The sequence below is a fragment of the Crocuta crocuta genome, unplaced genomic scaffold (assembly GCF_008692635.1).
Source record: "Crocuta crocuta isolate KB4526 unplaced genomic scaffold, BGI_CrCroc_1.0 scaffold262, whole genome shotgun sequence".
NCBI classification, from domain to species: Eukaryota; Metazoa; Chordata; class Mammalia; order Carnivora; family Hyaenidae; genus Crocuta; species Crocuta crocuta.
In genome coordinates this window covers 45,197-68,491 of record NW_027528869.1, presented here as the reverse complement: position 1 = coordinate 68,491, position 23,295 = coordinate 45,197, and the positions used below count along the sequence as shown (strand labels likewise).

General features: G+C 36.1%; 1 protein-coding gene across 2 annotated transcripts in view; it reads left to right on the top strand.

Moving 5' to 3' along the window:
- PIK3C2G (phosphatidylinositol-4-phosphate 3-kinase catalytic subunit type 2 gamma) overlaps nucleotides 1–23,295 on the top strand; it is a 326,049-nt gene that overhangs the window by 279,853 nt on the left and 22,901 nt on the right. For both annotated transcript variants that reach the window (XM_077756378.1, XM_077756377.1), the window contains 2 exons: nucleotides 2,520–2,592; nucleotides 15,456–15,550. In XM_077756378.1, coding sequence (XP_077612504.1) covers nucleotides 2,520–2,592; nucleotides 15,456–15,550 — 168 coding nt within the window. The remainder of the gene's footprint in view (nucleotides 1–2,519; nucleotides 2,593–15,455; nucleotides 15,551–23,295) is intronic.

The following is a 23,295-nucleotide window of genomic DNA, read 5'->3' as shown; positions in this document are numbered from 1 at the left end:
GTTTAAAAAAAAAAAAAAAAAAAATCTTGATTTGGTCAGCATCCTGAATATGGATACATTTCTTGGGGACAGATTCTTATTAAGCAGATTCACAAGAGATTAATACACAGAGATCAAAATTTGGTAATTAACTAACTTACACTGATGCATAAAACTGCTACATAGATAACAATATTCGCATTGGAAAACGAATGTATTCTGTATCTAAAAACAGATCTCAGTTCTGGTTAATAAATATTTATTGAGCAAAAATGCTATATTAGATATGAATGAATACATGACAATCCCTGCTCCTGATATTTTAATGACGAGGCTAAAAGAGTAGAAAAGAAAGCACGTGATAAACCTTGGGCAAATGGGTGTGTAGGTGTGGAAAGGATGGATAATAACAGAGTGTGTAGGAAAACAAGGAGGTGAGAGAACCTGCACACTTGAAGAAATAAATATAATTCAGTGTAGTTAAGCATGAAGTCCTGGAAGAGAAGTGGTGAGAGATGAAGAGGGGAAATAAGCAAAATCCCAATCAAGAAAGGTCTTACAAGCCTTGTGAAGGAACCATTTGGCCTATTTCATAAGAGCAATAAGGAGTCACTGCTGGGTTTTAGGCAGTTAACTGTTATATTTTTATTTTTAAAGATCAGTTTGACAATGAAGTGGAAAATAGATTGGATTAAAGGGTAGCAAGGTAAGAGTTGGGAACCCCTGCTGTAATTTAGGTAGGAAGTGAGGATGCTGGAACTCTGAAGCATACCTAGAAAGAAGAAATGGGTAGTTGAGATATTTAGAAATTAATATCAATAAGGGACTTAGCAATAGATATTATGTGTGGGGTAAGGAACATTGCAGAGTCTAAAAAGATACACTCTGTTTTAAGCCTGGACATAGGAAGAGGTAGCAAATTGCAGGCAAAGAAAATGCATTTACTGGTGCACTTTTTGGCTGTAATTGTCTTTAGAATGGTCAAGAAGCCAAAAAATAGGTATTTTGATACAGAGGGCTGAGGCTCAGGAGACAAAGCTGGGATAAAGGTTTAGATTTGTGCATCATTGTAGAAGCCACCAAAAGGGATAACATCACCCAGAAGGAATGTGCCAGGAATGAGAGATATGGCTTGGAAATGAAGAACACTAGAATTTAAATTATAAGCAAAAGAAAAGGAGCCTGGGGAAAAAAAAAAAAGTTCAGTGATTGGGATGCCTGGGTGGCTCAGTTGGTTAAGCGTCCTTCTTTGGCTCAGGTCATGATCACATGGTTTGTGGGTTCGAGCCCCATGTCGGGCTCTGTGCTGATGGCTAGCTCAGAGCCTGGAGCCTGCTTCTGATTCTCTCTGACTCTCCCTTACTCACGCTGTCTCTCTCTCTCTCTCTCTCTCTCTCAGAAATAAATAAAAAACATTTAAAAAATTTTTTTAAAGTCCAGAATGAGGTGACAGGGCAAATGGAAGCAAAACTGAGACAACCTAGTATCGCAAATGATAATTTTTCACTGAAAATGTAGTAGTTATATAAAAGCCAAGAAAATCCCCACTGGATTGGGGTTGGGGGGAGACATTAAAAAAGAAAAAGTTGATAGAGATGATGGTTAAGAGCATCTTTGGTGGACAATTAGTGGTGGAAACCCTGTTGCTGTAGATCATAGAGTAGAAATTGAGGTGAAACCAGTATGAATGTTGGTAGCTCTTCCCGTAGGTTGTGTCAAGGGGCATTAGTGATAGGGTATTATTTACGTGTGAGTATACTTTGTGTGGTTTGACTCTTCTGTTTGCTAGGTGTGAAAATGGAGAGACTACTTTATGCTGATGAGAAAGAAAGGAAGGAGGTAAAGTTACTAACGTAGAGACTGAGATATTCCTCAAGGTTCCTGAGGAGGAAGGAAAAGAATCTAGGACATAAATGAAGGGAGCAACATTGGGTGCTGTCTTACTTAGCTAGGGTCACTGTGGCAAAGTGCCACAAGCTGATTTAACCACAAGGTGACTTAAAGGACAGAAATACCTTGTCTTGTGTTTTTGGAATCTGAAAGTCTGAAGTCAAGGTGTCAACAAGGTTGTTTCCTTCTGATGGCTGTGAGGGAAGAATCTATTCCAGGCTTCTCTCCTTGACTTATAAAAGGCTATCTTCTGGGGGAGCCTGGGTGGCTCAGTCACTTAAGCGTCTGACTTCGGCTCAGGTCATGATCTCACGGTTCATGGGTTCGAGCCCCGCATCAGGCTCTGTGCTGACAGCTCAGAGCCTGGAGCCTGTTTCAGATTCTGTGTCTCCCTGTCTCTCTGATCCTCCCCTGCTCACTCTCTCTCTCTCTCTCTCTCTCAGAAATAAATGAAACAAACAAAAAAAAGGCTATCTTCTGCCTATTTCCCTTCACATTGTCCTTCCTACATGAATGCTTGTGTCTAAATTTTCCCTTTTTATAAGAATACCAGTCATATTGAATCAGGAGTCCATCCTCCACTAGTGAATAGAAGCAATAAATAAATATAAGATATGAAGGAATACTATATTTTGTGTTTTTTTTTTCAGAGTGATTGTGTTCTTAGTTTTTTTCTCTCTGAGCCTGTGCAACAAACAATTGAAGAATCACTTGTGGACCTAGGCAAGTAATTTTATCATTATTACTATGTACAGTTTTTGAGTTTCTATATAATTGTGCAAAAAAAATCTTAGCTATGTATTTTTTTCAACTTTCAAATTAAAATCTTTTTAATGAACAAGCTTAAGGGGTCTTTTCTATTTCCAAAGCTTTTTAACCCCTTAGACTATGTTCAAGTTAAATTAAACCAAGATGTGTTTGTCTAATTATGATAACTATATGATGTCACACTCTTAATTCATTTCAATTAATTGTGCTTCGAGGTAGAATTGCATGTCAGAGACAGAGTTCCTGTTTTCTCCTGCAGGTAAGTCGTCCAGGTTACTCAACATCTTAGAAAGCAACAAAAATAAATATAATGCAATAATAATGATTATGAATTATCTAGCCATTTCACTCTTTCCCTTTAGAGCTCAGTAATTATTCTACCTCCCTCATGAAGTCTTCTTTCATTACCTGGATCCCAAACCAGCTCAACATAATTATCCACCCTATTCTCCGCCAAATGTGTGTTAATCCTAATGAACTTTTTTAGTGTTTCTCCTAGATTGGCAGGGACTCTTTTTGAATGTCCCATTAATTTTAAGCATCTGTAATATAATTCCATCGCCAGTAGCTATCAAATGCTGATACTGGTTTTTATCTCATGCAAGATTTGCAAGCACATAATTTGCTAGACCTCACCCTCCTTTCCTTCGCAGCTCTCCGTCTTTATTTTATCCATATCCTCCCTGTGATTCTTTGCCTTTAAGATCAGACCCATCAGCTTCTCACCTCTGCTTATATCTGACATTGTAGTTACTTACCCTTAGTTGCAGAGATCTACACAACCAGAGCAAGCTGAATAGTGTAATTGCTTATTAAGTTGTATATTTATGTATGTGTCAGACTGCTTCTTCTGTTAAACTGAAGTAACTTTAAACTGAGGACTCACTTTCCCACTATGCATTTCTCTGTACTCACAAGCTCCAAATTAATATAAGAATAGTACCTCTCTCCTTCCACTGTAATTTACTTATTTCATATCACTCTCTAAGACAGTTTGCTTATATAGCCAAACCATAAACATTATTAAGTAAATATAGTTAATATAAACCAAACCACAAATATTATTAAGTAAATATAAGTTAATTTCTTACCATTTATAGCATGTTTCTAAAGAATGATGCCCCCCCAGGGGCGCCTGGGTGGCTTAGTCGGTTAAGCGTCCGACTTTCGCTTAGGTCATGATCTCGCGGTTCGTGGGTTCAAGCCCCGCGTCGGGCTCTGTGCTGACTGCCAGCTCAGAGCCTGGAGCCTGTTTCAGTCTGTGACTCCCTCTCTCTCTGACCCTCCCCTGCTCACGCTGTCTCTCTCTCTCTCCTAGAAATAAATAAAACATTAAAAAAAAAATTAAAAAAAAAGAATGATGCCCCCCCAAATATTTCCTTTTTTCTTGTCATGATACACAAATATCTAACAAATATCTTCTTTTTAAAAATACTGTTAACTGGGGATAATTTTTACCATTAGTGTTTATAAATTTGAATTAACAAGATTAAAAAACATAAGGTTGCTGATTTCTAGAGTTGTCAGACTTTTTAAAGAGTCATAGGTTGACCTATATTCTGTCATAAAAGTCCTTAAAGAAAATTGTTTCTCTGTGTATCAAAAAATTAAACTATGGATCACTATCAAATCTGTAGTTTTGCTGAGTAACTATTTCCCCATAGGGTGTTTGAAATGCGTAAACACACAAAAATAGGATTATTGTAAAAAATAAAGTATTGTAAAATGTAAAATTGTTTGATTTTTTCTCATTTGCATATTTCTTACTACATCAAACAATACCCAAGACTTGTTTTGACAGTGATGATGAACAAAAGATTTGATTCTCAATAATTGGCTGCATATAAAATACAGTCTATTTTTTTCTTTTGTTTTTTTAAACATTTATTTATTATTGAGAAAGAGAGAGAAACAGAGCATGAGCATGGGAAGGACAGAGAGAGGGGGAGACACAGAATCCGAAGCAGGCTCCAGGCTCTGAGCTGTCAGCACAGAGCCCTATGCAGGTCTCAAACCCACAGCAGTGAGATCATGACCTGAGCTGGAGCCGGTCGCTCAACCAACTGAGCCACCCAGATGTCCCCAGCCTATTGTTTTAAACCAACAAAACACGCGGATGCCTGGGTGGTTCAGTTGGTTAAGCATCTGACTTTGGCTCCGGTCATGATCTTACAGCTTAAGGTTCAAGCTCCCCATCAGGCTCTGTACTGACAGCTCAGAGCCTGGAGCCTGCTTCAGATTTTGTGTCTCCCTCTCCCTCTGCCCATCCTCCACTCACACTCTGTCTCTCTCTCAAAATAAATGTTCAATAAAAATAAAAAAGGAATTTGTCTTTTTCTTATGTTTATTTATTTTGAGAGAGAGAGACAGAGAGTGAGCACAGAGAAGAGGCAAGGTGAGGGAGAGACAGAACCCCAAGTAGTCTCTGCACTGTCAGTACAGAGCCAGACACCAGACTCAAACTCAACAAGCCATGAGATCATGATCTGAACCAAAATCAAGAGCCTGATGCTTAACCAACTGAGTCACCCAGGTGCCCCAAGAATTTGTCTTTTAAAGTGCCAATCCAACCATCACTCTTCTCTACTTCACACTTTTCCTTGGCTTCCCATTGCCCTTAGGAAGGGCCAAGTTCATGGGTTTGTGACCAGTGCAGTCACACTAGGCACAGAGCTTAGAAAGGTCCTGCACTTGGTTTCATACTCTGCTGTCATTGTCTTAAAATTCTTAATAATTTTTGTAAAGGGGACCCTGCATTTTCACTTTGCATTTTCATATCACTGAGTCTCACAAATTATATAGCTGCCCCTGCCCTTAGGATAAAGACCAAAATCCTCATCATGGCATCCCAGTAGAATCTGGCATCCCCCAATTTCCCTTTCCAGCCCTAATATCAGACCCTTCCCTATCTTGATTCTTGTCTTTTTCTAGTTCCTCAACTCAGACAAGCACTCCAGCACCTGACAGATGCACCTTTCTCGACCTGGACCACTTGACTCCCATTCTACCTTCTCCATCATTTTCTTTCTTTTCTTTTCTTCTCTTTTCTTTTCTTTTCTTTTCTTATCCTTCAGATCTCATTGCAATTGTCTTTGCTCTTAACTCCTAAAATGCTTTTTCTTCAAGATTATTGCAATGGTGATTATGGCTTTGTGTGCTTCTTTGTAGACTAGAAGTCCATGAAGACAAAATCTATGTCTATGTTGCTCACCACTGTATCCCCAGAGATACACGGTGTCTGGTCTATTATAGATTCAGTCTCCATAAATAATTACCAAACATAGGATTGATGACAGAAAGAACATGGAAGACACATTTATATTTTCCACCAAGGTAGCTTGTCATTTTTATTAAAAGGACAAAAGAGAAGAAATCTAAAATCCCAAATCATGCCACTCTTCCCACCCTTCCCACTTCCTGTGGCAGTGCCTGCTCACAAGGACTTCACTGCCTCCCAACCACTAGAATTCTCTTGAAGTATTACCTAGAAAACAAAACTTCTACAAATTATCACATTAAATATGGACTCAACCAGACTCACCCAAAACGCCACCCAGAAAGTTGCTGCAGTTTATCTTGTATATTCTTTAACTCTCTAATGGCATGATCCTCTATACTCTCTCCAAAGTAATAGAGGGCCCATGCCAGATAGTACCTCCACAAAAATATGAATTTATCCATCCTCCACCAGTACACAACACTGACACGCAGAAGATAGATTTTATTGTCAAGGTATAGTGACAACAACATAGGTAATGGAGTAGAACATGATCAAAGACAACAGTTGTCAGTGTTGAGAGAATGAATTAATGAGCATGTTTGGATGCCATTGGTAATTACAAATGGTTGCAAACAGGAGCTTTCAATCATTACCTCACATCACTACCTCCAGTTGGAGATGTTATTAATTTAAAAAAGAACTTGAAGCCCCTGTCTCCATGGCAGGGTCCTCTCTGGTTAATGTTACAGCTACTCACTGTAGCAGAAACCAGTCAATTATCTATACACCGAAGTAGGTTACCCAGGTTTTCGGTGTAACTTTTAATGAGATGGAAGGACAAGAAAGAGAGGGCTAGGGTACTTAGAAATAAATACTTATATGAGGTTGTTTTTGAAAGTTGAAAGCTTTAAAATATTATGCATTTGCTATATTATATGATATAATACCATGTTTCCAATTAGAAAATTATTTCAGACTTTTACATGCGGCTAATGCGGGCAAGAAAAGATGAAAAGAAGATGAGAGCTAGAAGGCTTTCTCTAATTACTTTAATTCTAATAGCTGAGCATCAAAAGATATCACTGAAATCTAACAAATCAAGCAATAAAAAAATCATGGCATATGTAATATTAGTGTTAGGGAAACACTAAAAAAGATCATAACATTGAATATAATTAGGTGATAGATGAAAGTCAAGTGCAAAATGTTATACATTTGAATTTTATATCTGTCTCTATTAGGAAACAAATATTGTCAAAAAATAAAGGTCCAAGAATACTAAATGAAAGTAAACCCTAGAAAAGTAAAAGTTTTCTAAGTATTGCAAGTACATAAAAATAAACACAAATTACTTAGCCAAAGATTTTCTTTAAAAATAATAAAAACAAAATTGTTGTATTTCTTTAATAACATAAAACAATAACAGAAAATGAATCTGTTGTATCAATAAGTAGAAATGGGCTTAAACTCATCTATAAGGAAAAAAAATTCAATTGGAGTAAAAGTATAAATCATAACTTTATACTTTATGTAAAAACACACCTAAGACAAAATGATTTTTAAAAATTGGAAATTAAACCCCAAGCACAGGTATATTAGGACATGGAGACCAGAAGCCATGATCTTAATAAAGAAAAGATGGCATTTAGGACAAGAAGCATTGAATTAAACAAGAATGCAACTTTATCATAAGTACAATTCTCAATAGATATGAGTAGTTGTATCATATATCATATATCAACTATATGACAGCAACATATCTAAAGCAGAAATTTTGGAACATTCAAAGAAAAAATACACAAAAACAGACTGGTAATAAGATATTCTAATTAACTTCTCTTGATTGATGAAAGACCGAGTGAAAAAAAATGAGTAGATACAGGGGCGCTTGGGTGGCTCAGTCAGTTAAGCATCTGACTTTGGCTCAGGTCATGATCTCCCAGTTCACAGGCTGGAGCCTGTTTCAGATTCTGTCTCATTTTGTGTCTGCCCCTCTCCTACTTACGCTGTTTCTCTATTTCTCTCTCTCTCTCTCTCAAAAATAAATAAAAGCATTAAAATTTTTTAAATAAGTAGATACAAAGAACACTAAATAAAATTAATAAGGAAAAGTTGATTATATAAAACTCTTTATCCTGAAAATCATGAAAATAGATTACATATTAGGCCAAAAAGAAAGATTCAATAAATCTTAAAAAGTAGAAATGGTACAGACATATTTTCTAATCGTGAGAAAGTAAAGTGAAAAATTAATTTTAAAAATTCTAAAAGCAAAAGATACTTAAGTTTAGATATTTATAAAACAAAGCCCTCTTAAACAACTCTTGGGCCAAAAGACTTAAAGCACAAAATGGCAAAATTTCTAAAGAATAACAATATATCTCAGAAACTGTGGGAGAAAGATAAAGCAATGCTCAGTAACTGGAAACATTGGAACACAAAACAAAACAAAAGAATAAAAAAATTAAAAAAATAAATGGATGAAGATTCAAGTAGAGATTAATGAGTTAGAACACAGAAAACAGAATAAATCTGGAAGTTAAAAGTAAACAATAAAATAAAAAAGCCAATAGCTAATCTAATCAAAAGACTGGGGGCAAGGACACTTTGATGATTCAGTCCTTTAAGCATTCGACTTTGCCTCAGGTCATGATCTCCTGGTTTGTGGGTTTGAGCCCTGCATAAGGCTCCGTGCTGACAACCTGGAGTCTGGAGCCTGCTTCAGATTCTGTGTCTCCCTCTCTCTTTCTGCCTCTCCCCCACTCATACTCTGTCTCTGTCTTTCCCCAAAATAAGTAAACATTTTTAAAAATGGGGGCAAATGCAAATATATAAAATACAAAAGGAGAATCAAGAAGTAACCATATAAAAAGATGAAACTGAAGAATAGTTGGATACTACTTTGTTAAGTCTACAAAACTAAATTTGTAAATCTGTCTGAAATAGATAATGTTCTAGGAAAACACAATTTACTCTCTCTAGAAAAGATCAAGTTTGATAGAAAAAGAAGCTTCAGAAAGCAACCTTTAGAACAATACCAAGTTCAGATGATTTCCCTAGGAATTCTACAAAACCTTTTTAAAAAGTAGGTAATTCCACTGTTAATTCCAGAGCAGAGAATAGTAAAGAAATTTTTCCACATTATTCTTATGAAGCATATAAAGTATTTATGCCAGTAGCTTCAAGGGATACAAGAACAGCAAAAAAGGAATCACAACCTAATCTCATTTCTGAGTATTAATGGAAAATTCTAAATAAGATATTTGCCAAAATAATCCACCAGCACTCTAAAGGAATGAAATTCACCAGGACCAGAAACGCAAAAATCATTCAATAGTGGTAATATACAGTATACATGTTATCATCTTGAAAGACTTAAAGAGAAAAATTGTACGGTTGTCTCTATAGACAGACCCTGAAAAGGTACTTGATAAATTTCAGTAAACTTTCTTGACAGAGCACTCAAAAACAAGTGGGCTTATTTAACATGAGAAAATGTATCTATCTTACCTATCTAAAGCCCACATCAGGCATGACCAAAAAAAAAAAAAAAAAACGTGGAAAAACATTTCCACTAAAGTATAAAATAAGACACTATACCCGTTATCATCATGATTACCAACAATTGGCTCACTCTTTTACCTCCTTCAGATCTTTGCTCAAAATTAACCTTCTCTGGGCACCTGAGTGGCTCAGTCAGTTTAAGAACTGTCCGGTTTCAGCCCAGGTCATGATCTCATGGTTCTTGAGTTTGAGCCCTGCATTGGGATCTCTGCTGTTAGCAGAAAGCCTGCTTCAGATCCTCCATCCCCATTTCTCTTTCCCTGTTCCCCACTCACATATGTGTTGTCTCTCTCTCAAAAATAATAAATTTTTAAAAATTAAAAAAATTTACCTTCTCAATGAAAAGTACACTGATCATCCCATCTAAAATTGCAAACTAACTCTTATTCTGTTAGTCCTCAGTGCTTTCATCATGTTCTGGGGTTTTTTTTTCTTATCATTTATCATATTCAGCTTATTGTAAGTTTTACTTATTAAGTGTTTTTGCTTTTTATATCTCCCTAGCTTCTATAGAAATGCCAAGAGAGAAATTTTGTCTAAACTGTTCCAAGGGCCTAGAACAGTGCCTTGTCCATAAGAGATCCATAAATATTTGTGAAATGATTGTATGAAATTGAAAAAAAACCTTATAAACAAAGTTTGGCAAAGAGAAGATAAAACTAACAATATCTGCCAGTAAAAGGATTACATACCTAGAAAAATAAGAATCAACTAAGAATCTGTCAGAAATGATTAAAATTCAATAAAGGTATCAGGTACCAAACTGATGTATAGATAAAGATAGAATAAAGATAGAAATGGATCCCAGGGGCACGTGGGTGGCTCAGCATCCAACTGTTGGTTTTGACTTAGATCATGATCTCACAGTTCATGAGATTGAACCATGCATCTGGCTCTGCACTAACAGCACAGAGTTTGCTTGGGATTCTTTCTCTGCCCGTCCCCCACTTGCACCCCTTCTCTCAAAATAAATATATAAACTTAAAAGAAAAAGAAGAAGATAGATATCACTTACAACAGCAGGGAAGAAAATACCTAGGAATAAATTGAACAGAAAATATGTAAACTCGAATGAAGAAAACTTTAAAGCATTACTGAAGGATTTCAAAGATGCCTGAACAAAAGGAAAAACCTAATAGCATGCTCTTGTACAGGAAGATTATGGATAGGATCATAAACCCTATGTCAGACATTTCTGATCTAATTTTGAATATAATTCTTAAAAATATTAACAGATTTATTTTTAATCAGATAAGTTAATTCTACAGTTCATAAAGAAAAACAAATAAAGGCAGAGAAATTTAACAAATTTAACAAAAGCAGAGAGGTAATACTAGCCCTATAAGACACATTACAAAGCCTTAATAATTGAAACAGTGTAGTGTTGGCCTAAACACGATGAATAAATAGAACATAATAAATTGTCCATAAGTAGAGTCAAATACATTCAGGGATTTAATATGCAGTCAAACCACTAAGGAAAATTTCAGTAAATAGTGATGAGGTAGCATATTCCACACCATATGCCAGGATAAATACCAAATGAATGAAAGATTTTAAATGTAAATAACAATGCCATATATATAACAAAGAAAACAGAAAACGCTTTTATAATCTGAGGATAAGCTGGTAATGTTATGACTACGTATCCAGAAGCCATAATAATTTTGCATGATATAAAAAAACTATAGCAAAGTTTTAAAAAAATTCAAAGACAAATGAAAAATAGGTGAAATATTTGCAGTTTATCATAAAGAATTGGTTGTCGAATATATAACCATCTAGAAATTGGTAAGAAAAAGACCAACAACCAAATAGAAAATTGTGTGAAGAATATGAAAAGATGTACACACAAAAAAATACAAAGGCTCTTAAGCAAAAGAAAGCGTCCTCCAACTCACTCACAATAAACATACAAGTTAAAATTACACTGATACTATTTTTAATTCATCAGATTAGGCAAAAATTCAAAAAATTAATAAGCTTGGTTACAAATCAGCAGGCACTCTTACACACTGCTGGTGGTAATGCAAATTGGTACAACCTCCATGGAAGGTGATTTGGCAACATTTATCAAAATTACAAATGCTAATACCCTTTGACCAGCAATTCTGCTGCTGGAAATTTATCCTATGATATTTGTATACAGGTACAAAATAACATGCATACAAAGCTATTTATCGCAGCATGGTTTGTAACAGCTGCAAAACATTGGAAACTGCCCATATGCCCATCGATGGGGAACTGGTTAAATAAATTATGATATTTCACATAATGAAATAATATTCAATTATATTTTAAAAAAATAAAGAAGCTCTGTGTTATAAAAATGTCTCCAAGATCTTTGTGAAGAATAGTAAATATGCTATTCCTTTTGTGGAAACGGGGAGAGTAGATGAAAATACTTACTCATATTTGCTTTTGTGAGAAACTGTGGAAGGGCAAGTGTCCCTCTGGAGGGACACATGGGAGACTAATGACATACTGGCGAAGGGACTGGGTGGATAGGTGTGAGGAACGGGGGAAGGTATTTTGCTGTATACTTTTCAAGTACATTTTATTTTTTTAATTATATGAATATATTATCATCTGAAAACAGGTTTTGAAATGCTATTTTTTAACATTAATGGACACACACATTATCCATAATGAGTGCTGTATTATCTGCTCTGGTGTCATACATTCAAACAGTTCAACACAATCATCCTTAGGATCAAACACAGAGATAGAAAGAGTGTAGGCGCATGCGGGAGTAAGAATGAGCTGTCAGCACAGCACAGAGCCTCAGGCAGGGCTCAAATTCACCAACCATGAGACCATGACCCGAGCCAAAATCATGACCTGAGTCAAAAGTCAGACACCTAACTGACTGAGCCACCAGGGTGCCCCATTAGTTCTTAGAGTCATTATAAATGGTTAGATTACGTATAATCAGATTCTCCAGACTAACTTGAAGCAGAAAGTCAAAATATTCTAGCATCTTCATGTCCATATGAAACTATTCTCAAAATTCTCCCTCTCTGGGTTCTTCATTTAAAGTCTTTCCCTGAGATTATTACCCCCTTGTTTGCCCCGTTACAGCATGGTGTTTAAGAACAAAGACTTTCGAGATTATTTAACCCTGCATGATTTATTGTCTGCATGACTTGTGAACAAACGCTTTCATTCCCATATGTGTAAAGCGAGGTAACACAAACTTTATAGAATTGCTATGAGGATTGAGTGAGTTCATGCATATAAAGCTCTCAGCCCAATGTTTGGCATACAGTAAGAGTTCTAGAAATATTAAGAGCCTCTACTATTACTACACTGAATACTAAAACTCCGTGGTGGCCTGAGTTTTCCCTGAGTTCTGAATTCTGCCATGCACTGATAGATACTGGTTACTGATCTGGCATAAGAGTTTCAGAGTGGAATATCACCTTCAGTCGGTTGAAATAACAGTTACAAGGTTACTATTTTAGACACTCAATCATAAATTTATGCTAATTTCTTACCTTCAACTTAAAAGTCCTCTGATTAATCACACTGAGTTTCTAGGTAGTAATCTTTTCACACTTTAATTGAAAAATAATGTCTACTGTGCATCAGAAAGTCATCAGTATTTTTTACATGCTCACACCAAAAATCCAATTAAATTTTTTTATTATGAATGCAATTTACCTCAGTACTACACTCAGAATTACCTCATAGTACCTCTAAGTCATCATGTCTCTCAGTCATTGTAATCAAGACATTTTAAGGAAAAAAATTTTATTATTTTTCTGTAATTATGACTTCAATTGCAAGAAACAATGTCAATTTTAATTATTTCAATATCAATAATGCACATTAGCAATAACATTAATTAATATTACCTCCATACAGTGGCTCCTGAGTGGCTCCATTGGTTAAGCATCAGACTCTTGATTTTGGCTCAGGTCATGATCCCACAGTTTGTGAGATCAAGCCCTGTGTAGGGCTCTGCACTGACAGCACAGAGCCTACTTGGGATTCTCTCTCTCTCAAGATAAATAAACAAACTTAAAAAAAAATACCTGCATACAATGTGTATGTGTATTTTTACTACACGTAAAAATCTTTGGAAAGGGAAACATACCAGTCAAGTTTAATTTCAAAGGTTAGAGAGGATTACAGAGCTGAGACTGACTCTCAGAAAACAATGTGGACCACAATGAGACCACAGCAGAACACTGCCAAATTTCTTGTTATTAATAAACTTCTCTCTAACTTTCCTCAGAGAATATACAACCAGAGATTAGCAATGGAAATATCAGAAAAACTGCAAATTATGCTTAATCTTTGGGCTATAAACCAGAAATTTTTAATTAGGAAACTAAGCCTTCATTTTCATGATGGAATGATATAACTTGAAAAAAATTAGACTACTTTTGCTATTAAATAAAAGTTAAGTGTGACATTATGGACAGGCACTGATTTATATATCTCTTGAGGATATAGGTGGGAAAGTCAGCCTCGAGGAAGATTATAATCCACTAAACAAATTGAGTCATGTAAGATAATAAGTATGATACAAATATTAAGTGATAAGTCCTGTGCTAGGGGAGTTCAGAGAGAGATGACCACAGAAACTATTTTGCATTTTAATTAGTCCTTGTAGAAAGATAAAAGTTCAATAGCCAAAAATCTTAGAAGAGGTCATTTCATATGAAGAGAATGATATGAGCAATGCCTGGAAGGAAATAGCAGAGCATGTTTGTAGAACTAAATGTACAGATTACTGTATGGAATAAAAAAGTGGGAAATAAAACAACAGAAATATTCAATACAATACAAAGCAAAAATACAAGTCTGAGAAATTCAATTTTTTTTCATAAGCACTGGAAATCTGTGAACAGTACTTTGATTAAAAGAATAATTTTATAGGGGTGTCTGGGTGGCTCAGTCAGTTGAGTGTCCAACTTCGGTTCAGATCATGATCTCTAGTTCATGAGTTCAAGTACTGCATTGGCCTGCCGCTCTTAACACAGGAGTCCCTTTGGATCCTCTGTCTCACTTTCTCCTTGCCCCTCCCCCACATACTCTCTCTCAAAAATAAATAAACAACAACAAGAAAGAGTAATTTTATAGAAGTTGCTGTAGGAAAATTACACTGGTAATTGTGTACAAATAGATTTGAGTTCTGAGAGAGAGGAAGAGAATGTTCTAGTAATTCAGACAAGATACACATTCATATAAGGCTGAACTAGGAGCTGTGGAACTAGACTGGAAGAAATGAATGCAAATATATGGAGAAGACTATTAATTGCAAATATTTATTAAGAGATTACATTGTGAAAACTTTTGAATTTCTCAGTTAATCATCTCAACTATTCTCAAGTAGGTAACTAGTATTTCCACTTTAAGCAAGTCAATTAACTTAGTTATTGTAACACAGTCTTTTTTAAGATTTTTTAATTGTTTTTTAATGTTTATTTTTGAGAGAGAAAGAGAGTGTAAGCGGGCAAGGGGTAAAGAGAGAGGGAGACACAGAATCCGAAGCAGACTCTAGGCTCTGAGCTGTCAGCACAGAGCCCGATGCAGGGATCAAATTCAGGAACTGCGAGATCATGACCAGAGCCGAAGTCAGACACTTAATTGACTGAGCCACCCAGGCGCCCCGACACACTTACATGTACTGCTGGGACCTGAACCCCAGGCTTACTGACTTTGAAAGCCAACATTTTCGTGCTCTCTAATACTTACACATATTGTACTGAACATTGAGAAATTTGAAGCCAAAAATGGCACTAAGTTTTCAAATTTAAATAATTGGGAAAATAATCAAACAAAACAAACACAAAATCAATAAAAAATACAAAATATAAGGAGAAAGAGACAGTTCAGGATCATTAGACAAAAATCCCATCTTCAACCAACTCAGTTCCCTAAAGAGTATTCTGTTTTCTGCACGATCTGAAACATGTTTCTTTTGCACACTATTCATTGGTCCTATTTTACTCTTTAAATGTCTAATTTATCCTGTGATGAACCACTTCCAATTTAACCCACTGAAATTCTTTTGCTTTTTCAGGTGAGAAGTTTTCTGACAAGATGCCTAAGGTGCAGTTAGTGATATCACATGAGGATGCGAAGCTGACCATACTAGTGAAACACATGAAAAATATTGTAAGCTTATTATTTCTAATGAGAAACATGTAAACCTACATTTAAAAATCGCGTGCCTCCTTCAGGCAATTAATGTCAACATTAGTAAGAGGAATGGGGCCAGCCACCAAGTTTAAGTGAGGAACAGTGGGCCAATTACAATGTTCTGCCTCAGTATGATTGCGATCCCTGGGGTAAAGACTATAAAATATTTCACAGGCAAAGTCCTAGAATGAAAATTAGACTTTACTCACAGTGAAGTGTCAGGCCAAATCTAGCGAAGAAGGTTTGAAAATGCAGGAATAGCTAGAGCATTAAGGTCCAAAGGGAAAAAAGTGAGGTCCCAAGAATTCACATCTTTCTCATCTTGCCGAGTTTAGTGGAAGATTACTCATCTCTTTGAATAGCACTAGCACTTTCTCTGTGAGGCCAGCAACTTTAGGCTTTCCCCCCAGATGCCCATTGAGTACATTGAGTTTATACCACCCAAACAGTTATTATGTTCTGATGTAATTGCTCAGAGATCTATCTTTCCCCTCAAAAAATAATATTATCTTGAGGACAGGAAACCCATCTTTATATACCAGAACATAGGACAACAATGGCACCTAGCCTCTAAAAAAAAAACCTGAAAACTATTCCATTATACCCTATTCCTCTCTGAAGATGGGTCAAGTCAGAGGCATGGATAGCAGTTGGACCATTGTCATTGAGTAAGGGAGGGAGCATTCTGTGTCACAGTGTACTTAATTCATGGTCAGAGACTGGGTGCAGCAACCTGAAGGGAGTAACTCTAAGCTTTGCCACTTCTCCAGTCTTCCTCTAGTCTTCGCAAAGCAGGTCCTCCATGTGGTAAAACTTCCCAGGAGACTGCTCAATATAGAGAAAGTCAGTAGCACTATTTTGGCTCTATCCCTTATGCATATAAATCTCTCAGGATGTGCTTGGAAAGACTTAAAGGAGCAAACTCTTTTCATTGTGATGTGATCTGGAACATACTAGAATTTAACAAATATCTGTTCCGTGAACAAATAGTTGGCAAAATTTGCAGGGAATACATCCTTTACAAACTTAGAATTAGCCAGCTATCCAAGGATGCTTGTTTGTAAGTCTGTGGTGCTCGTAATCAACAATTTTTGTAATAGCTGGGCAAATATTATTAGATTTGTTTCTGTAGAACTTCAGTCATTAAAATAATTGTTTTCAATTGCTTTTGATAAAATAATCATCCTTTTAAAAAATTTTAATGTTTATTTATTTTTGAGAGAGAGTGAGTGAGCACAAGTGGGAGAGGGGCAGAGACGGAGAGGGAGACACAGAATCTGAAGCAGGCTCCAGGCTCTGAGCTGTCAGCACAGAGCCCGTGAGATCATGACCTGAGCCGAAGTCAGATGCTTAACTGACTGAGCCACCCAGGCACCCATAAAATAATTATCTTAAATGAGAATAGGAGTTGTTTAAGAAATTCTTAGTCTGGGAAATGAAGATTCAATTAGGTACTATTTATGGCTATATATATGTTCATAGACTTTAAGCATCTGTATAAATATCTGTGATAAAGTAAGAGAATGTTAAGAAATGGTGTTAATCAAGTTAACAGAACTTACATTTATATGCTATATGATTGTTAATTGAAAATAATCCTCTTGGAAATTATGTATTTATTCCAATTATATCATTGCTTAAAATGTTTTAGAACATGCCTGTTGACATTGCTTTAAGATCTGCCCTATAAACCACACAGTAAACTTGGTGATATCACTCAATAGTCATGCCTGATAGTTGATCAAAAGCAGTATTAACCAATTTGGTCACCTATTTGATTCACCAGATAAATCCCCAAATTACTTTTGACAGTTTCCACAACTGCATTTTATAGTGAGATGAAGTTGCACTAACAATAAGAATATTCAAAACGAATGTGATGCAGGCATGAAGGGAAAGGAGAAAGTGAGCAAGAGCTTGAATGTAAGATTTAGAGCAAGTGATGGGTAAATGGCAAGTGACCAGGTGAATTCTACAAGGAATAAAAAGCCATCTAGGGCCACTAGAGCCTATGCCAATGTCCTCAGAAAGAAAGTTATTAATAATGACGTAATACTTCCTGCAATCTGACTTCTCAGTCTACCTGCTGGTTCGTCTCTTCTCCCTGATCTCTTACCATTGCCCTGAAATTCATTCCTACACCTCTTCTCTTTTCTACTTCCAGCCCTGTGACTTTAAATATCACTTACATGTCTTTCTCTTCCGTATTTATAACTCCAGTTTGGAACTGTCCCTAAAATCTAGAGGCTTACGTATAACTAACTACCCAACAACTCTAGTAGAAATTGAATAGGCATTGCAAACTTAAGATACACCAAATCAAATTTCTGATTATTGCCTCCTACACCTGCTTCTTTTGCAATCTTTCTCATAACAGGAAATAGAAACTTTATCCAACTATTTACTCAAGTTAAAGTCCCTCGAGTCATTTTGACATTTCTCACAAACTACAACCAATTTCTCTGCAAATTCTGTCAGCTCTGCTTTCAAAACAAATCCAGGATTGCACCCCTTTGCCCTTCATTGGTACCATAAATGGTTCAAGCCACACTCATCTCCCACATGAATCACTGTTGTAGTTTCTCTCTTTTTTAAAAATTTTTTAATGTTTATTTTTGAGAGCTAGAGACAGAGTGCAAGTGGGAGAGAGGCAGAGAGAAAGAGAGAGAAAGGGAGACACAGAATCTTAAACGGGCTCCTGACTCTGAGCTGTCAACGCAGAGCCTGATGCGGGACTTAAACCTGGGAATGGTGAGATCATGACCTAGGCTGAAGTCGGACACTTAACCGACTAAACCACCCAGGTGCTCCACTGCGGTAGTCTCTTAAAGGGTCTCCCTGTTTCTACCCATATTTCTTTCTAATCTCTTCATAACCTAGGAGCCAGAATATTCCTTTGATAATAAAAGTCAGATCTTGTCATTCTCCTCTCATATCCTTCTGAGGGCAAGGTCTCATATCACTTATAATGAAAGCCATAGTACTTATTAATGATCTATGAAGCCCTACCAAACTGGCCTCCTTGATCTCTCCAATCATCTCGACAGACTCCCTCAATCACTCCACTCCAGCGTCAGTGACTTAGTGACTTACTTCCTGTTCCTTAAATGCGATAAGCGTGTTTTGCCCCAGCACATTTGTCTGTTATTCATGTCATCTGGAATGTTTGTTCCCGGGCTTATGGCTCAACTCACATGTCCTGAAGGACTGAGTACTACTGCCACCTTTCAGTGAGGTCCTCTCTGACTCTCATATGTAGAGCCGCAAAATCACTACCAGTTGCCACTTCCAAACTTCCTTTTCTACTTTGTTTTCTCAGCTGCCCTATATCACTGCTATTACCCCAGGACCTAAAACAGAGCCAAGTACACAGTAAGTGCTCAATGAATTCTTTGTTAAATAAAAAAAATGTCAAATTATTTCTGATACAAACAACTAAGAATTAGGATCTTGTTCACCTTCCAAAAATCAACACAACAAAATTCTCAGGCCTTGTGTTTTTCACAGCTGCTTTTAAATGACTATTTTATTTCTTCTGCTTATCTGAGGACAGAGATAACACTATAATATAAATGACAGAAAAATCTATCTATAAATTCTCAACATATTTTCTTTGCTCATTTCAAGTGTTAACTAATTGTTATTTATTTTTTGAGCCTTTAGTATTTTCACATGCCAGAGTAATCACACTCGAAGAAGTCGTGCTTCATTGTATTTTAATGTTAAAATGAACTATTCTGCCTGCAGCTCTGTTATATTTAATACTAAGTTTGATGAAAAGAATTGTTTATCTTATATTAAATCTTTGACGCTTTGCTCTAAGAATTACATCCCTCCTGTGAATTCAAAAGCTAAAACAAAGTTTGCTAAATTTTTTCCATTTTAAAGCAGCCCAATGTGATTTATTCTAGTGAACAGAGACTGACAGAGTAATGCAGTTATCTAGAAGGTTGGCAGAGATTTTTTTAAATAACATTTCAGTTTACATAAGAGACACATATATAAAAATCATTTGTATTTAAAACATTTTTAAAAATCTTTCTACCATTTTCCCAGTAGCCCACTACAAAATGCTCTCTTCCACTGATGTCTTCAAGTCTCTCTATACACGTCTCCCTATGCATTGCAATGTCTATAGGGTCTCCCCTCATCTCATGGATTCCCTTAGTCGGCATCATTTCCAGATTGTTTTCATTTACTTGCTCCAGAATATGTTCATTCTAGAAAGCTCTAAAAGTAGTCAATAAAGATTCCAGACTCTCTTCTGATATTGAATATGCTCACACTATCGGAGACCCTTACACTCTAGCAAAATAATATGATTTCAAATGAGGTGCAAGTGGAAAGCAGGACACATCTCAGATGGAAGGCTGTTTAATCCTTTAATGAAACACAAAATAGGGTAGAATAGTTGCAATATGAAAACAGGAGAAAAGATGAAAAGTAACAAATGTTGACGAGAGTGTGGAGAAAAGGGAACTCTTGTGCATTGTCATTGGTGGGAATGTAAATTAGTGTATCTACTGTGGAAAACAGTGTGGAGTTTCCTCAAAAAATTAAGAATAGAAATGCCATATGTTCCAGTAATTTCATTACTGGATATTTACCAAAAGAAGATGAAAACACTAACTGGAAAAGAGATGCACCCCTATATTTGTGGCAACATTACTTATAGTAGCCAAGATATGGACACTACTCATGTGTCCCTTGACTGACGAGTGGATAAAGAAGATGTGGTATCTCTCTATATATATATCTCTATCATCTGTATCTCTATATCTCTATCTCTATATCTCTAATGGAGTATTATGCTTAACCAACTGAACCACCCAGGTGACCTAGCATTTACAAATTTAAACTAATGTACATAGTGGCTTAATAAATGCTGGCTTCACGTTTAGCCCTTAAATGTGAAGATTTTTCCAGTATTCATGGTTTTAACTCTTCAAATTGATTTCCTAAAAAAAAAAATCCATTCAGTCTTGAGGCTTCAAAGATTATGTGAATTACTCCTAAATTTATATCTCTACTTTAAATATTTCTCTGAACCCAATTTACATATTTTCAACTGCCTGATGGGCATTTACACTCTGATATCTTGCCATCTCCTGAAACTCAGCAGTTCAAAATTATAGCACTTTGCTTTTCACTAAAATCAACTCTCACTCTTGACCAGTTATTTCAAAAAATTGTTGCAACAGCCTCAAGTAACCCCTGGCTAAAACTTCCTTAAATTTAGTTTTCATATTTTAACTTATTCCAGTCCTGCTATATATAATCATCAGCAAATCCTTTCAGTTTACTGTTACTTTTATTTTTACCAAAATCCTATTCTATAGTCTCTATTAATTTACTTATGGACTATTTTGATTGATTTTTATGATATTCCTGTCCTTGTTTTCTACCTCCTTAATCCATTCTGCATAAAACATCCCAAAATTCCATTTTTAACATATCAATAAAAAATGTGAACAGGATCTTTGAAAATCTCAAATTCCTTAGCCTAATGTTTAAGGTACTACACAGTTTAGTTCTACCTGCCTCTGTATCTACCCACCCCAATATAAATCATGTATTATATTCTTGATGGTTCACTCATCGTTTACCAAACACACTGCAGTCATTCTAGCAGACTATATCATACTTCCTCTTCCCTTCTGTTTACCTTCTACATTCAGGCTTAGATTAAACCTCTCATCCTTTCTGAACCGCCCAGGTCACTTTTGCTCCTGGTGATCCTTCTCTCCTTTCACCTCCTGTTACATTTTCTGTTTACACCATCCATTTGATATTCACTGCCTTATGTCAGTTCTTGAAACTTTTATTATTTTGGTTTATCTTGTAGTTTCAATTGTATTGACAATATACTTATTGGAAGAAACGGTGGGAAATATATTTTGTGTACTTTGCAGTGCCTAACACAATAATATGCCCTTAGTACATGTTTGTTAAATAAGTGAATATTCATTTAAGTGTATGCCGCTGTGAAAAATAGTCACAATGCAGAGCAGTTTAAGCTATATTTATAAATGAATAGCTTTTTTTCTATGAATTCTGCTATCTATAATACTTGACACTAAACTGAGAATAGTCAGGTGACAAATATTTGACCTTAACAGTCTGTCTCACTTAAAAATAAAGTGACTTCAGTATAAAAACAGAAAAGGAGACAAACCATAAGAGTTTTAAGTCCAGAAAACAGATGGACAGTTGCTGGTGGGGTGCTGCATGGGGGTAAGGCCTAAAAGGGTGAGGGGCATTAAGGAGGACACTTGTTAGATGAGCCGTGGGTGTTATACGTAAGTGATGAATCACTAAGTTCTATTCCTGAAAATAAATAAATAAATCTTAATTTTTATAGATTACATGTTCAAATGATTATATGTTGGGCATGTTAAATAAATATATTATTAAAATTTTAAAAATTGTAAAAATAAAATGATTTCTTGCTAGGATTATTTCTCTAAAAATTCAACAACTCTGGACACTTAGCCATGTATCCAGCTGACATAGCCATCAATGTACAGGTCACCACATGATGCAAATTTTATCTAATCACTCTCTGCTCTTCACTGACAGGCTTGTACCCTAATTGCTATTCTTTATCCAAATCTCCCTCAATTCTGCATTCCTAACTCAAACAAACAAGCAAACAAAACATAAACTAGGGTCTTGACATTGGTGCCCTTAATCTGGTTCCTTCATGGTTTTTCTGAAGTGAATTTGAGAGTCACATTAGCATCCCTGTGGCAAAAGACAGCTCTCACCCAACAACAACAATTTGGCGTCCATTCATAGACAAAAGTTATGTTTGTGAGAGCTGTGGGACCTAACACCATATACCAAGGGACCCAGGACGATTCTCACTCACCCATACACCAGATAATAGACAGTCCTCAGTCCCACCTGAGGACCCTGCAGTGGCTCATGAACTGCTTCCAGTCCCTCTTAGCCATAGTCAGGAAGCTCCTGGAAACCACTGTCTTAGATAATCATCCACAGACGAAAGAGCCTTTGTGGAAGTTCAGGTTTGCAAAAGAGAAGTTTCATCACACTGTTGTAGAAAAAAAAAATGAGTTTGAAAACTTGGGAGTGAGCAGTTAGTAAAGACTGGAGGAAGTGACAGCTACTTTAGATTTTAAGATGGCAATGTAAAACTTCAAGGAACGTGAAAAATCAAGGTAACATGACATTACCGAAGGATCACAATAATCTTCTACTAACCAAACTCGAAGACCTAAAGATTATGTGATTTGCTTGATAGAAAGAATTCAAATACTGTTTTAAAGGAAACTCAGTGAGCTGCCACAAACATAGAAAGACAATTCAACGAAATTAGGAAAATGATATATGAACAAAATAAGAGTTTATCAGAGATATAAATGTTTTAAAAAGAAGCAAATAGAATGGACCAAGCAAAAGAAGAATCTGTAAGATAGAGGACCTGAAGTTTGAAATTACCCAGTCGGGGGGCGCCTGGGTGGCTTAGTCGGTTAAGCGTCCGACTTTCGCTTAGGTCATGATCTCACGGTTCGTGGGTTCGAGTCCCGCGTCGGGCTCTGTGCTGACAGCCAGCTCAGAGCCTGGAGCCTGCTTCAGATCAGTGTCTCCCTCTCTCTGACCCTTCCCTGCTCATGCTGTCTCTCTCTCTCCTAGAAATAAATAAAAAACATTAAAAAAAATTAACCAGTCAGTAGAGAACAAAAAAAGAAAAAAAAAAA